This window comes from Cervus elaphus, chromosome 19, assembly GCF_910594005.1.
Source record: "Cervus elaphus chromosome 19, mCerEla1.1, whole genome shotgun sequence".
NCBI classification, from domain to species: domain Eukaryota; kingdom Metazoa; phylum Chordata; class Mammalia; order Artiodactyla; family Cervidae; genus Cervus; species Cervus elaphus.
Window position 1 is genome coordinate 61,398,269 of NC_057833.1, and position 14,886 is coordinate 61,413,154.

General features: G+C 47.5%; 1 protein-coding gene across 3 annotated transcripts in view; it reads right to left on the bottom strand.

Annotated features, from left to right (window-relative positions):
- KAT2B (lysine acetyltransferase 2B) overlaps window positions 1-14,886 on the bottom strand; it is a 93,515-nt gene that overhangs the window by 61,288 nt on the left and 17,341 nt on the right. The window contains exons 1-2 of one of the 3 annotated variants that reach the window (XM_043873841.1): window positions 11,158-11,550; window positions 4,365-4,491 (exon numbers count right to left, since the gene is read on the bottom strand). Coding sequence is in view for 2 of the 3 variants with exons in the window: in XM_043873839.1 (XP_043729774.1) it covers window positions 4,365-4,491; window positions 4,753-4,770 (145 nt within the window). In the remaining variant the exon portion in view is untranslated. Of the gene's footprint in view, window positions 1-4,364; window positions 4,492-4,752; window positions 4,786-11,157; window positions 11,551-14,886 lie in introns of those variants that run through there. The other 2 variants (XM_043873839.1, XM_043873838.1) reach the window with 2 other exon arrangements.

The window sequence follows — 14,886 nt, forward strand, 5'->3', positions numbered from 1 at the left end:
TATCCAAAATATCATCTCAGCATGTAATCAAAATTAATGAGATATCTTACTTTTTTCATATAAAACCTTCAACATTTGGCCTGAATTTCACACCTACAGTTCATCTCAATTTGGAGCAGCTACAATTCAAGTGTTCATTAGCCAAATATAGCAAGTGGCTATAATATTAGCAAAGACCGAGACAGTTCCATTCTGTGGTGAAGATTCTAAAGAGCAAAGCGGTTAGGGGACGGGTAAACTGCGAGCCAGGCCTAGAGTTGCTTCTAACTCCAGACCAAATATTTGTTCTATTTAATCAGACTGTCAGCCCTGCGATTTGACAGAGTATCAAATTAAGGCAGGCCAAGGACACCCGGGATGCAAGTCACCGTCAAGACCGTGTGAAACCAGAGCTCACTGTCAAAAGACCGTGTCTGGCTGAACCAAAGGACACCCAACAGCAAATCAACAGAGCAGACCCTATCTCAATCGGTAAGCCTGGATGCTTTGTTTTGACAAGTCTGAGAACATCACAGGTATTGTAGGGTCCAAACTCCCCAGGCTCAGAACAGTGACTGTGAAAATAGCACGGTGCACACAGAGGGAAGGGTTTTTGAGAATTCAAGCTCACATGACACTGGACAGAATTTCCTACACCCTGACCCTCCTCAGTGTTGGTAATATTTATGAAGTAATCAGGGGCTTCCCTGGGGGTACACGGACAAAAACCCGCCTGCCAATGCAGGGGACACGGGTTCGATCCCTGGCCCGGGAAGATCCTACATGCTGCAGCAACTACCGCAGTCCATGAGCCTAGAGCCGTGCTCTGCATCAGGAGTGGCTCCACAATGGCAAGCCCACGCTCTGCAGGGCAGCCCCGCTCAGCACAACTAGAGAGCTCGTACACAGCGACGAAGACCCAGCACCACCAAAGCAAAGAAATCATAAAGAAAAAGAAGCCATCTGCAGGAATAAGAAAAGATGTCTTGCTTAAAAGAAAATACTCTGGCCCAAAATAGGAGGGAGAGGGAAATTGTCATATGTTAATCACTGTTAAAGCTGGGTGATGGATACAAGGCTATTTATTATATTAAATAGATTCTTCCTTCCTTTCTGTAACATGAAAGTTTCCACAATAAAAAATTTTGGTTTTTTTTTAAAGGAGGGAAGAGGGAGGGGGGGCATAGTCTTCCTTCTAAAAGAGGAAGTTTCCTAGTGTCAGAGCCCTGACACCAGGACAAATAAACAAATTCCAGCATCCTGGTGATAATTCCAAGAGCACTTGAAAATATGCAGACGTTTCAATTTTAAGGAAGCGACCGAATGGAGAGCAGAAGGAAGGAAAGAGGGAAAATATTTTTTAAATGCCTACAACCCCAACGTCCTGAGAAAATCACTGACAGCAGCATCTCAACATATACCCTCCAGACCATCCCGGTCTGTTTATTGAAACGTGTATCATGGCCTCCAGCCTGATGAAGTGAGGTGATGAGTGGGGCTGCTCTCCAGGAGTGGGCCTGCCTCGGGAAGGGCCGCCTTCCAGGTGGTTCTCAGCGGGAGGGTCAAACTCTGGGCTGGGCAAGTGACAGAGACGGTGTGACACACCCCCTCCTCTGAAGATTTAAATCCCCAACCAGGGCAGGGCAGTGGCTGCTGTTCAGTCCCTGAGTGTGTCCCACTCTCTGCGACCCCAGCGACTGCAGCACACCCAGTTCCTGTCCTTCACTACCTCCCAGAGTTCGCTCAGATTCCTGTCCATCAAGTCGGTGATGCCATCCAACCATCTCATCCTCTGCTGGCCCTCTCCTTTGGCCTTCAGTCTTTCCCAGCATCAGGGTCTTTCCCGATGAGTCGGCTATTTGCATAGGGTGGCCAAACCACTGAAGCATCAGCATCAGTCCTCCCAATGAATATTTAGAGCTGATTTCCTTTAGACTTGACCAGTGTGATCTCCCTGCAGCCCAAGGGACTCTCAAGAGTCTTCTCTGGCTAGTAGACCTGAATCATCCAGGGTCCTGGACAGAGGACCTTGAATTCCTACAGCTGGGATCCCAGGACCTGACTGACTCCAGCTTGTGAAAACAACCAGTACCCTTCTTACAAGCACGGTTTTCTCATTTAAGCTGGATAGAGTTCCCATCCGTTGTTTGAAGTAAAGAACTCCGATAAGAGTAATAACGAATTTTCCACCAGTTACTGTGCTAAAATTTTGATTGGCGTTAATTCATTTACTCCTCAAACACTCCCATGAGGTAAATACTACCACTGACTCCATTTCAGAACTGAAAACCTGGAGATCCAGGCAGATTAAATAGTATGTCCCAGCTTACCGCTACTGGTCGTTCAGCTGGGATTTGAACTTCGGCTGGTGGATCTTGCCATTTTGTCCAAAATCATAAAACCTTCAATTAAGCTGCTTTCTGGCCTGCTTTTTTCATTAACAATATGTTAAGAATGTCTTTGGCATGTTGGAAAATACATCTTTTGTTAACAGCCACAATAAATTTCATAATTCAACCAAGAACCTCTTCCACTGGGATATTTAGGTTGTTTTAGTTTTTCAGTATCATGAATATGGCTCTAATAGCTGCCCTTTTAATCTGAAGGAGCATCCGATTTACAGTTGGGTTAACTTTCCGGCCTGGGTTTGTCAGGTCAAAGGATGTACGCCCTTTCCCATTCTCAGTACGTGTAGTACAGCAGGGCACTGTCCTCACAGCCTGTTAAATGCAAAAGGAACAACGTCAGCTTTTCTCTGAGAAAGGCTGTGGGCATGCCCGTGTGCTCGGAAAGGAGACAATCTGCGCAGCTAAATCAGAAAGAAAATTCTGTTTTTAAATGTTAATTGGTGAAGGATAATAGGATTTCCCAATCAATACCAAGTACAGTTCAAGTCCAGTGTTTGAGGACTTCTATTGCATCACATTCCCCGAGGCAATTCTAAAGGGCTTCGCTCAGGGATGACTGTGGAAAAGGTGAGTTACAAGCAAAGACGTTCCTGTGACTCTTGGCCTCTTTTCTTTGCACTGGCTGCTTCAAAAGCCAGAAGAGACACCAGTTAAATCAACACAGTGATATGACTGCCAGTGCGTTTATTTCCCCCGTGAGACTGAGGTTCTCTAGTTCCTGTTCTCAGGTCACTCCGGTGTGGTAACTTCCTGAGGAGATCGCACTCTTTCCTACTTTGTTCTATACAGACTGAACCCTCTCTAGCTGAATACAAAATCACACTTCAAACTAGACCTAACTGCTAGCTAACGAAGGCTGAGGCTCCATCTGAGATGAGCAGGAAGCTTGAGAGAAAGATAATGGCTGAAAGCACCCACCCCTCACAAGGGGGCAGGTGGGAAAGACAAAATATATGAGGATGTGTGGCCGGGGCTGCACCCGTGTGACACTGGACAGCAAACTCCACACTGAGCCGTTCTCTGGGAGACGGGATGACTGAAGGCAGAAAAGCACCAACAATAGTCCAAGATCCCTTGTGAATTTGAATATCTAGGGAAAACTAGTTACTCAGTAACTTTTATCCACTCAGACAGAATATAAATTTAAAAAGAAAATGTTTGTCCTAAAACTAGTATCAGGACATAGAATATATTAGCACAGTCCTGGTAACTAACTCAGGCAGAGGCTGGCTAGGCTGACAGTGATTATCTTGCAGGGACAGATAAGAATGATGAAAGGGAAAAAGACAAGTAAATATTTACCAAACACAATTCCAAGGAAGAAAAGAGATAGCAGGCCCAGGAAACTAAAGAATATGAAGATAAAATGAAGCACTCCCAGAAAATTCAGGGACTCAGAAGAGAATAAAAAATTAAAAATCAGAGTAGATCAGGACATGCTACCTATTATTCTAACTAGTTCAGCGGCCACGTTTCCTCCTATTTGGCAATCCTCATGCCTGCCCCCAGTCAGCGGTCAGCCCAGCTCTTGGGGGAAAGTGAGCAGAGACAGAGAGGGATGAGAGCGGCTGTGGAGAATGCGAAGAATCCGCCCGCAGGACACACGGTCCGACCCCTGATCCCAGAAGATCCGACGCGCCAGATGAACTAAGCCCGAGTGTCACAACTCCTAGCCCAACAGCTGAAGCCCGTACAGAGGAGCCACCAGATGCGAAGCCCTCACACTGCGGTTAAAGAGCAGGCTCAGCTCGCCACCGCAGCGAAGACCCGGTACAGCTGATAAATTCAAGAAAAAAAAGAATGAGTGCAGGCAGGGCAGGATTCTCCTCCCACGGGAAGCCTCCCAGCAGAACCAGGAGGTTAAGGGATCGTGCTTGCGGCCTTCTCAGTGGCGGGGTGTACAAGCCTGGCTAACCCGCCGAGGCCAGCAGGGCAGTCTCAGGGGACACAGCTGGTCCCCCGAGGAGCGGGACTCACCGAGGGCGTGGCTGCAGCTCCGGCAGGACTCCGTCAGGCTGACGATGATCTGCTGCAGGTCGGCTCTGGGGGGAGTGGGCGAAGGATTGGGGTTTTTCCAGCCATTGCATTTACAAGATTCCTCTGCCTAAAAAGCAAATAAAGAGAGAAACAAAATTATATACTAGACACCAAGGAACTGAATGTTTTACACATAAGTGACACACACCAGTCACAGGACTGCAACCTCCCCACTCCTGACTTAATAATGTTCTCTGTATTAGCAGGAAACAAAAGCAGAAAAAAGGCAAAGGGGGTGTGTGACTCAGGCATGTTGCTTTTAGGGTTTCGGTTTCTTTTCTGCTGATCCTGCCTCACAGAGAGGAGACTGTGCCCTCCGCTCTGGTACCACGGCCCCAGGGAGCATCCACGGGGTCCATCCATCAAGCTTTCCGAAGGGAAAAGCCAGATTCCTGAGGTCCCTGCAACACGTGCGGTTCCAGCGACAACTCTGCCCACGGCACTGACGGGGTCAGCAACCCGGGGGCCACCAGAGGACGCCCTCGCCGGCCCCTCCCACTCCCCCGCCGGCCCCTCCCACTCCCCCAGCGGCTCCTCCCACTCCCTCCCCGGCTCCTCCCACTCCCCCGCAGACCCCTCCCTCTCCCCCAGACCCCTCCCACACACTCGCGGGCTCCTCCCAGTTCCTCGTGGGCTCCCAGCCATACAAGTGGAGAGGGTTCTTCGTGGAGGCCACGAGTTCTCCCTCCAAGAAATATCCCAGGTTTCCCACACCAGAGCACTTTTTAGTAACGCTTGACAGCATCTTTCTTAACTTTCCCCACTTAATCTTCACATTTCCCCACCTTCTTAGAAAACAGCGAACATGCACAAGTGTTTCTGTGATGACCTGGGGTTATAAAGCAGAGGACAAGAGTGGAAAGGTATCGATTATTCCCGATTATTCTACCGAGTACCACTCTGGGTCTTCACGGGTCATAAGGTGTGGAGGGAAACGTGGAAAGCTTGCACTGAATGATTCCAACCTTTACTCCCTTCACTGACTCTACCCTTCACCACATCAGTTCAGTTCAGCAGCTCAGTCGTGTCCGACTCTTTGCGACCCCATGAATCGCAGCACGCCAGGCCTCCCTGTGCATCACCAACTCCCGGAGTTTACTAAAACTCATGTCCATAGAGTCGGTGATGCCATCCAGTCATCTCATGCTCTGTCGTCCCCTTCTCCTCCTGCCCTCAATCCCTCCCAGCATCAGGTTCTTTTCCAATGAGTCAACTCTTCAAATCAGGTGGCCAAAGTATTGGAGTTTCAGCTTCATCATCATTCCTTTCAGTGAACACCCAGGACTGACCTCCTTTAGGATGGACTGGTTGGATCTCCTTGCAGTCCAAGGGACTCTCAAGAGTCTTCTCCAACACCACAGTTCAAAAGCATCAACTTTTCAGTGCTCAGCTTTCTTCACAGTCCAACTCTCACATTCATACATGACCACTGGAAAAACCATAGCTTTGACTAGATGGACCTTTGTTGGCAAAGTAATGTCTCTGCTTTTTAATATGCTATCTAGGTTGGTCATAACTTTCCTTCCAAGGAGTGTCTTTTAATTTCATGGCTGCAATCACCATCTGCGGTGATTTTGGAGCCCAAAAAACTAAAGTCTGACACTGTTTCCACTGTTTCCCCATCTATTTGCCATGAAGTGATGGGGCTGGATGCCATGATCTTAGTTTTCTGAATGTTGAGCTTTAAGCCAACTTTTTCAGTCTCCTCTTTCACTTTCATCAAGAGGCTTCTTAGCTCCTCTTCACTTTCTGCCGTAAGGGTGGTATCATCTGCATATCTGAGGTTATTGATATTTCTCCCAGAAATCTTGATTCTAGCTTGTGCTTCCTCCAGCCCACCGTTTCTCATGATGTACTCTGCATATAAGTTAAATAAGCAGGGTGACAATATACAGCCTTGACGTACTCCTTTTCCTATTTGGAACCAGTCTGTTGTTCCATGTCCAGTTCTAACTGTTGCTTCCTGACCTGCACATAGGTTTCTCAAGAGGCAGGTCAGGTGGTCTGGTATGTCCATCTCTTTCAGAATTTTCCAGTTTATTGTGATCCACACAATCGAAGGCTTTGGCGTAGTCAATAAAGCAGAAATAGATGTTTTTCTGGAACTCTCTTGCTTTTTTGATGATCCAATGGATGTTGGCAATTTGATCTCTGGTTCCTCTGCCTTTTCTAAAACCAGCTTGAACATCTGGAAGTTCTCGGTTCACGTCTTGCTGAAGCCTGGCTTGGAGAATTTTGAGCATTACTTTACTAGCGTGAGAGATGAGTGCAATTGTGCAGTAGTTTGAGCAATCTTTGGCATTGCCTTTCTTAGGGATTGGAATGAACTGACCTTTTCCAGTCCTGTGGACACTGCTGAGTTCTCCAAATTTGCTGGCATATTGAGTGCAGCACTTTCACAGCATCATCTTTCGGGATTTGAAATAGCTCAACTGGAATTCCATCACATCCACTAGCTTTGTTCGTAGTGATGCTTTCTAAGGCCCGCTTGACTTCACATTCCAGGATGTCTGGCTCTAGATGAGTGATCACACCATTGTGATTATCTGGGTCATGAAGATCTTTTTTGTACAGTTCTTCTGTGTATTCTTGCCACCTCTTCTTAATATCTTCTGCGTCTGTTAGGTCCATACCATTTCTGTCCTTTATCAAACCCATCTTTGCCTGAAATGTTCCCTTGATATCTCTAATTTTCTTGAAGAGATCTCTACTCTTTCCATTCTGTTGTTTTCCTCTATTTCTTTGCATTGATCGCTGAGGAAGGCTTTCTTATCTCTCCTGGCTATTCTTTGGAACTCTGCATTCAAATGGGAATATCTTTCCTTTTCTCCTTTGCTTTTCGCTTCTCTTCTTCTCACAGCTATCTGTAAGGCCGCCTCAGACAACCATTTTGCTTTTTTGCATTTCTTTTCCATGGGGATGGTCTTGATCCCTGTGTCCTGTACAATGTCACGAACCTCCGTCCATAGTTAATCAGGCTCTCTGTCTATCAGATCTAGTCCGTGAGAAGATACCCCTCTGCCAAGGTAAGGAGCAGCGGCTGCGCTTTGCTGGAGCAGCCGTGAAGAGATACCCCACGTCCAAGGTAAGAGACACCCAAGTAAGACAGTAGGTGTTGCCAGAGGGCATCAGAGGGCAGACACACTAAAACCATAATCACAGAAAACTAGCCAATCTGATCACAGGACCACAGTCCTGTCTAACTCAATGAAACTAAGCCAAGCCGTGTGGGGCCACCCAAGACAGTCGGGTCATGGTGGAGAGGTCTGACAGCATGTGGTCCACTGGAGAAGGGAACGGCAAACCACTTCAGTATTCTTGCCTTGAGAACCCCATGAACAGTATGAGAAAGCAAAATGATAGGATACTGAAAGAGGAACTCCCCAGGTAGGTAGGTGCCCAATATGCTAATGGATCAATGGAGAAATAACTCCAGAAAGAATGAAGAGATGGAGCCAAGGCAAAAACAATACCCAGTTATGGATGTGACTGGTGATAGAAGCAAGGTCTGATGCTGTAAAGAGCAATATTGCATAGGAACCTGGAATGTTAGGTCCATGAATCAAGGCAAGTTGGAAGTGGTCAAACAGGAGATGGTAAGAGTCGACATTCTTATGTCGACATTCTTATGTCGACATTCTAGGAATCAGCGAACTAAAATGGACTGGAATGGGTGAATTTAACTCAGATGACCATTATATCTACTACTGTGGGCAGGAATCCCTTAGAAGAAAGGAGTAGCCATCATGGTCAACAAAAGAGTCTGAAGTGCAGTACTTGGATACAATCTCAAAAACGACAGAATGATCTCTGTTTGTTTCCAAGGCAAACCATTCAATATCACGGTAATCCAAGCCTATGCCCCAACCAGTAATGCTGAAGAAGCTGAAGTTGAACGGCTCTATGAAGACCTACAAGGCCTTTTAGAACTAACACCCAAAAAAGATGTCCTTTTCATTATAGGGGACTGGAATGCAAAAGTAGGAAGTCAAGAAACACCTGGAGTAACAGGCAAATTTGGCCTTGGAGTACGGAATGAAGCAGAGCAAAGGCTTATAGAGTTTTGCCAAGAGAACGCACTGGTCATAGCAAACACCCTCTTCCAACAACACAAGAGAAGACTCTACACATGGACCTCACCAGATGGTCAACACTGAAATCAGACTGATTATACCTCTTTTCAGCCAAAGATGGAGAAGCTCTATACAGTCAGCAAAAACAAGACCAGGAGCTGACTGTGGCTCAGATCATGAACTCCTTATTGCCAAATTCAGATTGAAATTGAAGAAAGTGGGGAAAACCACTAGACCATTCAGGTATGACCTAAATCAAATCATGGACACTACTGGCCTTTAAATAAACTGCAATATTTTTATGCTTGGGCTTTGTGTTAGATCTTTTGTCCCCTCAGACGTCTTTTCTCCCTGGTTTGGATCTCCCAGCCCCCCCAGCCCCTGATGTACCAGATGGCTGAAGTTAACAGAAGTCTGAAAATTTCAGAACGGCTGCTGCCTTGACCTCACACGGAAAATTCTCCCAAGATAGGAATAGTTCCTGAAGTGTATCCATGTAAAGGAGATTAAGAAAAGAAAGAATAAATAACTGGCAAGGCAGGGAGGGTCAAGATGCAAGAACAAAAACCTGCTTTTGATGGTAAGCCCTTCCCCGTGGGCACGTGGAACCTGGCAATCCCCACCTTACTGCTCCTCACAGTGAGGATGGGGAGGAAGGACCTTCCACCAGCGACCCCAACAGAGCAGCCCCCAGTGCCTAGCTCCAGGGACCCTCTTTGGTCTGGCCAGGCACCAGGCAGGGCCTACTGCTACCCACAGGCTCTGATACTAAGCTAAACTGGGCCCTGAAATTCTCTGAGGCAAGCCATCTGCCTCTGAGAGACAAGGTCTCCAAGGCCATGTTCCTGAGGTGATGCTCATGAGAGTCTGCTCCCCAGAAAGCACCCCACAATCTCGAGGGCTGGGGCAGACCTCCCCCCACACACACACCCCTCTTCTCCTCATGGTGGGCCATCTGCCCCCACCTCCAGCTGTTCTGAGCAGTTGGTCTGATTCAGCTGACCTTTCCAAAAAAGGCCTTTGGCTAAAGAAAAACAAGTGATGGCAAAAGCAGCCAATGAAGGAGAGCGTGCCAAACCTAAAAGGAGAAAACAGCGGTGGCCAGAAACGGGGAGTCTGGAGAACTACATCCTAAGTCAAGGGACTTAGGATGTCAAGGACTCACAATAGGTGCCAAGAGTCTACTCCCTGCTGGCTACATTTGCTGGGTATGGAAGGAGCCAAGGAGACCCTGCTGGTGCGGGGGAGAGCAGCCGTGGGGGAGCTGGGGGCGGCAGACAGGCAGAGCAGGTGAGCACAGCGCACAGGCTGTCAGAGAGGGTGGTGCTGGGAGAGAAAGACTGACGGCGGGTCAGGAAGGTCTGGGAACAGAGAAGCCAAACGCACAGTTTTAACCGGGACCTTTATAGACGGGGACATTCAAGCAAAGGTTTGACAATGAAGGTCGCTGGCAGAAGAACAGCCCAGGCAGAGGGAGCAACCTGTGCAAAGGCAAGGGCAGGCCTGGTTTGCTCAACAGAGAGCACAGCAGCCAGGGCGAGCGGAGCTCAGGGCAGAAAGGGGAGCGCTGCAGTGGGGACCCCACAGAGAAGGCCTCCTGAGAACGGTAACATGTCAGCCCAGTTACCTGTCTTCCCCTCCTCTCAAGGAGGGTCCTCCGGGCTTCAAACAGGAATGGAGACAGAATACAAGGGCTTGAGGCAGGGTGTCTGCAAACATTTTCTTTCTCTTTCACTCTTTCCTTTAGTCATTAGGGTCAACCATCCCCACTCTCTTTTTTTCCCTTAAATAGTAATCATGGGGGGGGGGGAAATCCACCCACTTTCCTGTCATTAATCTGTATCAGTAAATCGTCTTACTTCCTTCTGCTTCTAACTTCCAGTCCAGGATAATGATGCTCCTATCACACAGGGAAGCACATTAACCGCAAATACGACCCAGCACTTATAAATCTCTGATATCTGGATAGAAAGGAAGGCCCACCAAGAGACCGCAGGATGCTCCCTGAATTGTCCTAAAGGTGCCAAGCTGCCTAGTCAAGGGTTTCGTGACTTAACAAGGACAAGGGCTTATGTTGGGTGTGGGGTCAAGCGGATAATAACCGGAGTTCAGTCTGTCCTCAGTCTGCCTCCGTGACCTCTGCAGCTTTTGACAGACACGATGGATTTTGCATCTGGTCACGGAAGCAACCACAGCCGCGGTCTGCTTCACGGGCAGGCTGGCCCCGGGAAGGAAGTACCTGTGGCAAGAGCTCCGTGTGGACCACAATTAAACCCACTGAAGGCCGCATCTGTCACTCCAAACGTTCAGAGAGACTCTGACCTAGGTAGGCATGAGGTTCCTCGTTACAGGGACGCGGGGAGGCTGGCCAGCAGGCCTGATCAACCCTGTTCGCTCCATGGCTACGAGGACAGCCATTACCCGGACAAGACAGAACCTCCTGTGGCAAAAATCTGAGCCCACAGGTAAGAAAGTCCGTGGCCGTGCCTGAGGTGCGGCCTCCCCGCAGCTCTTCCCACGGCACGCAGACGGCACAGCTCGAGAGACGGCTACGGGAGGGCTCCCTGCGTTTGGAGGCCGGGGGGTAACGTGCACAGGGAGGAGAGGGGAAAGGAAACAAGCCCCGAGCCTTTCCTGCTCCTCACGCCCCGTGTACTCACTTTTCAAACCTTGAGCACCCTCTGCATGTCCCTCACATCACAAGCCTGGATGCTGAGACACCAGAACCCTCTCTTCACGGGAGATGAAGACGCAGCCCAGTGGCGCTCGGCTTTGGAGGCCCCGGAGTCACTGGAGAACTTCCTCAGAAAAGTAAAGTGGAGTCTGGGAGCGCGGGCAGCACCAGAGGGAGGCAGGCATCCATCTTCTCTAAGCGAGTGATTAAATTCTCCCAGACAACCCAGTAGAAGGAGACTGGATCTTCCCGCAGCAAAGTCCCAGGACCAGGATCTTCCTTCAGGATTTGCTTCCTCCAAGCCTGGAGGCGCACAGAAGGCAGGGGTGGAGACGGCAGGGAGGGCGGGGGAAGGCAGGACAGCTCTCCGCCGCAGAGGCTGGCAGGAACCTGGGGAAGACGGAGCGGTCCGTGAGGACTCGGCCGCTTCCCCCGCAGCCCCTGACCAGCCAACAGCAGCGACGGGACAAGAATGTGTTTGCCAGCAAAGCGTTTCATTCTGGGCTGAGGTTGGCAGACAGGCGGCAGGGGACAGCACACAGTATCAAAGCTCTGTTCAGGAGGGTGGGCCTGGAGTGATGCAAAGGCAATTTCAAACCTTAGCTTCAGCATCTGCGAACTGTATGAACCTGAGGTAAATCCCTTAACCTTCCTAATCTATGAAAGGAGCACAAAATATTCATCCCACAAGACTGTTAGAGGCACTAAGGAATGAAGGTGGGTAGGTGCTGAATGGATGGAAGTGGTAATGAAGACACTGTTAACATGGTAGGACAGCCCTGTTAGGTGAAAGATTAGCTGAGACCAGAGCTCTGTAAATCATGACCAACTATGACAGTTAATACTTTAAAGCAAGGACCTAAAGAGGATGCAGCCAATGAAAGTAGCTTGAAGATACTGGTCCCGATCACTGTGGAATCACAGCACTTAGTGAACAAAAGATTGGTCAGCTTACACCGAAAAGTGTCACTCCTCACATACATGATCCAGCAATCCCATTGCTGGGCATGAATCTGGAGAAAACTAATTTAAAAGATATGTGCAAACTAACACAACATTGTAAAGCAATTATCCTCTAATTAAAAAAAAAAAAGTTATTCCTAACTTAAGTCACTTGCTCGCTCAATATTAAACAACAAAAAAGATATATGCATCCCAACATTCACTGCAACACTATTTACAATAACCAAGACATGGAAGCAATTTAAATGTCCATCAACAGAGGAATGGATAAAAAAGATGTGGTACATGTGCACAATATAAACTGGAAGGACCAAAGCTGGAGCTGGAGCTCCAATACTTTGGCCACCTGATGCTAAGAGCCGACTCACTGGAAAAGACCCTGATGCTGGGAAGGATTGAGGGCAGGAGGAGAAGGGGACGACCGAGGAAGAGACGGTTGGATGGCATCACTGACTCAATGGACATGAGTTTAAGTAAACTCTGGGAGATGGTGAAGGACAGGGAGGCCTGGCGTGCTGCAGTCCATGGGGCCGCAAAGAGTTGAATACGACTGAGTGACGGAACAAAAACAAGCATACACGATGGAATATTACTCAGCCATAAAAAAGAAAGAAATAATACCATTTGCAACAACATGGATAGACCTAGAGATTGTCATACTGAGTGAAGTAAGTCAGAGACAGAAAGATAAATATGATATCACTTATATGTGGAATATAAAAAAAAAGGTACAAATGAACTTATTTACAAAAGAGAAATAGAGTTACATATGTAGACAACAAACTTACTGTCACCAGCGGGGGAAGGGAGGAGAGATGGATAAACTAGGAGCTTGGGATTGACATCCACACACGCGACATATAAAACAGTAACTAATGAGCACCTACTGCATAGCACAGGGATCTCTACTCAACACCCTCTAATGACTGTATGGGGAAAGGATCTTCCAAATGTGTGACAATATATATATATATGTAACTGATTCACTTTGCTCACACCTAAAACAATATTATTTATCAACTAGACTTCAATTTTTTAATGGATTAAAAAAAATAAGGCTAAATATTTGTTCTGACAATGAACCTGTCTAGGTCCTAGTGAATGGTAGCAAAGACAAACCCACCAAATAATACGGACCATAATTTGATGTATGTTTGTTAAATGCATAAGCAATTTCAAATGTAGGAATGCAGATATACAGAGGAACTAGAAAGAGACACACTTTCTAGTGTGTGTGGGGGGGTGAAAGTTGGGAGGAGAAGGGACATTCCCTTTGTATTCTATATTCTTCTCTGGAGTTCATATTCATGGGTTGATTGCTAATTTTCTTTAACATTGATTCCTCTGAAGGAAAAAACATGATTCCAACAACAATAACAGAGGCTCAGTACACACAGGGAGGGTGGAAACCACAGCCTTATCATAAACCACATGTAAGAATTCCAGGATCCAACACCCTTGTCCCTGTGGCACTGCTTATAAGCCCCCTCCCCTCACTGAAGTTCAAGCCAAGACAGGAACAAGCTTCCAGTTCTTGGAGAAAAGGATACGGGGATTTTCAGAGATAAAAATCTTAACCTCATGATTACAACAGACTTACAGTCCAGAAGTTAAAATCGATGCCTCTTCTTGTCCTTCTTGTCTTAATATGACAGAAGACTGCTGTGTTCTTGGGGGCCTGAGAAGTGGGTAGGTCATGAACCTCACATCAGGGAGAGTCCTCCCAAGACCCTTGCATTCCCCGTACTCAGTAAAAGACGGCTACATCCCCCACATTGAAGCCACTTGTTACAGAAGAGCTTGATAAATTGCACAACAAGAAACTTGGATGATTTAGAAAGTAACTGAATAAAGGACTATTCTTTCAAAAGTGGCTAACCCTGCTTCCTCCGCTGAGTCTTGGGAACCCAGTAGCTTTTACAAAGTAGGTTTTTGTTTCCTTTGTTCAGAAGGACTGAGACTTTTCCCAAATAAACAGAAAAATTCCATGAAAACTAAGAGAAGGGTGGAGGGAGGGTGAGAAGGGAGCACAGAGAAACCCTGAAGTGGGAAAGCTGCGTCAGCACGGGCAGGGCTCCAGGCCGCCCTGCCGCCCCGGGCAAGGCTGAGGCTCCAGAGCGCCCTGCCGCCCTCAGGCAAGGCCGAGGTGAGCCGCAAGGTCGGAAATGCTCTGAATTCAGAGACAGTGTCAAAGGTGGGGGAAGGATGCTAAACTATCTAATCAGGAATTCTTTTCTACTGATTCATGTTATAATGATATTTTGGAATATTAGGTAAAACATTAAAACTAATGAAAGTGTTTTATTTCAATTTTTTACGTGCTGAATACTTGTCCCCCAAAGTTTATGACCACCCAGAACCTCACAAAGGGACCTTGTCTGGACCCAGGATTACTTAAGGATCTTGAGACAAAATTAACCTAGTTTAGACTGGGCCTTAAAACCAATAAGTGGTATTTTTGTAAGAGAAAGGAGAGGGAGATCCGGACACCAAGTCATTCACGCAGATGGAAGATGCCCTGTGGAGACAGAGGCAGAGACTGGAGAGGAGAACCTATAAAACCAAGAGGGAACTTCCCCTGTGGTTCAGGGGTTAACAACCCACCCTGTTGATCCCTGGTACTGGCCAAGGCTGCCAGGAGCCACCAGATGCTAGGAAGACCCAGGAAGGATTCATCCCAGATCCTTCAGAGCCCTGCCCTGCTGACACCTTGATTTCAGACCTCTGGCCTCCAAAATTGAATTAAAGGAAT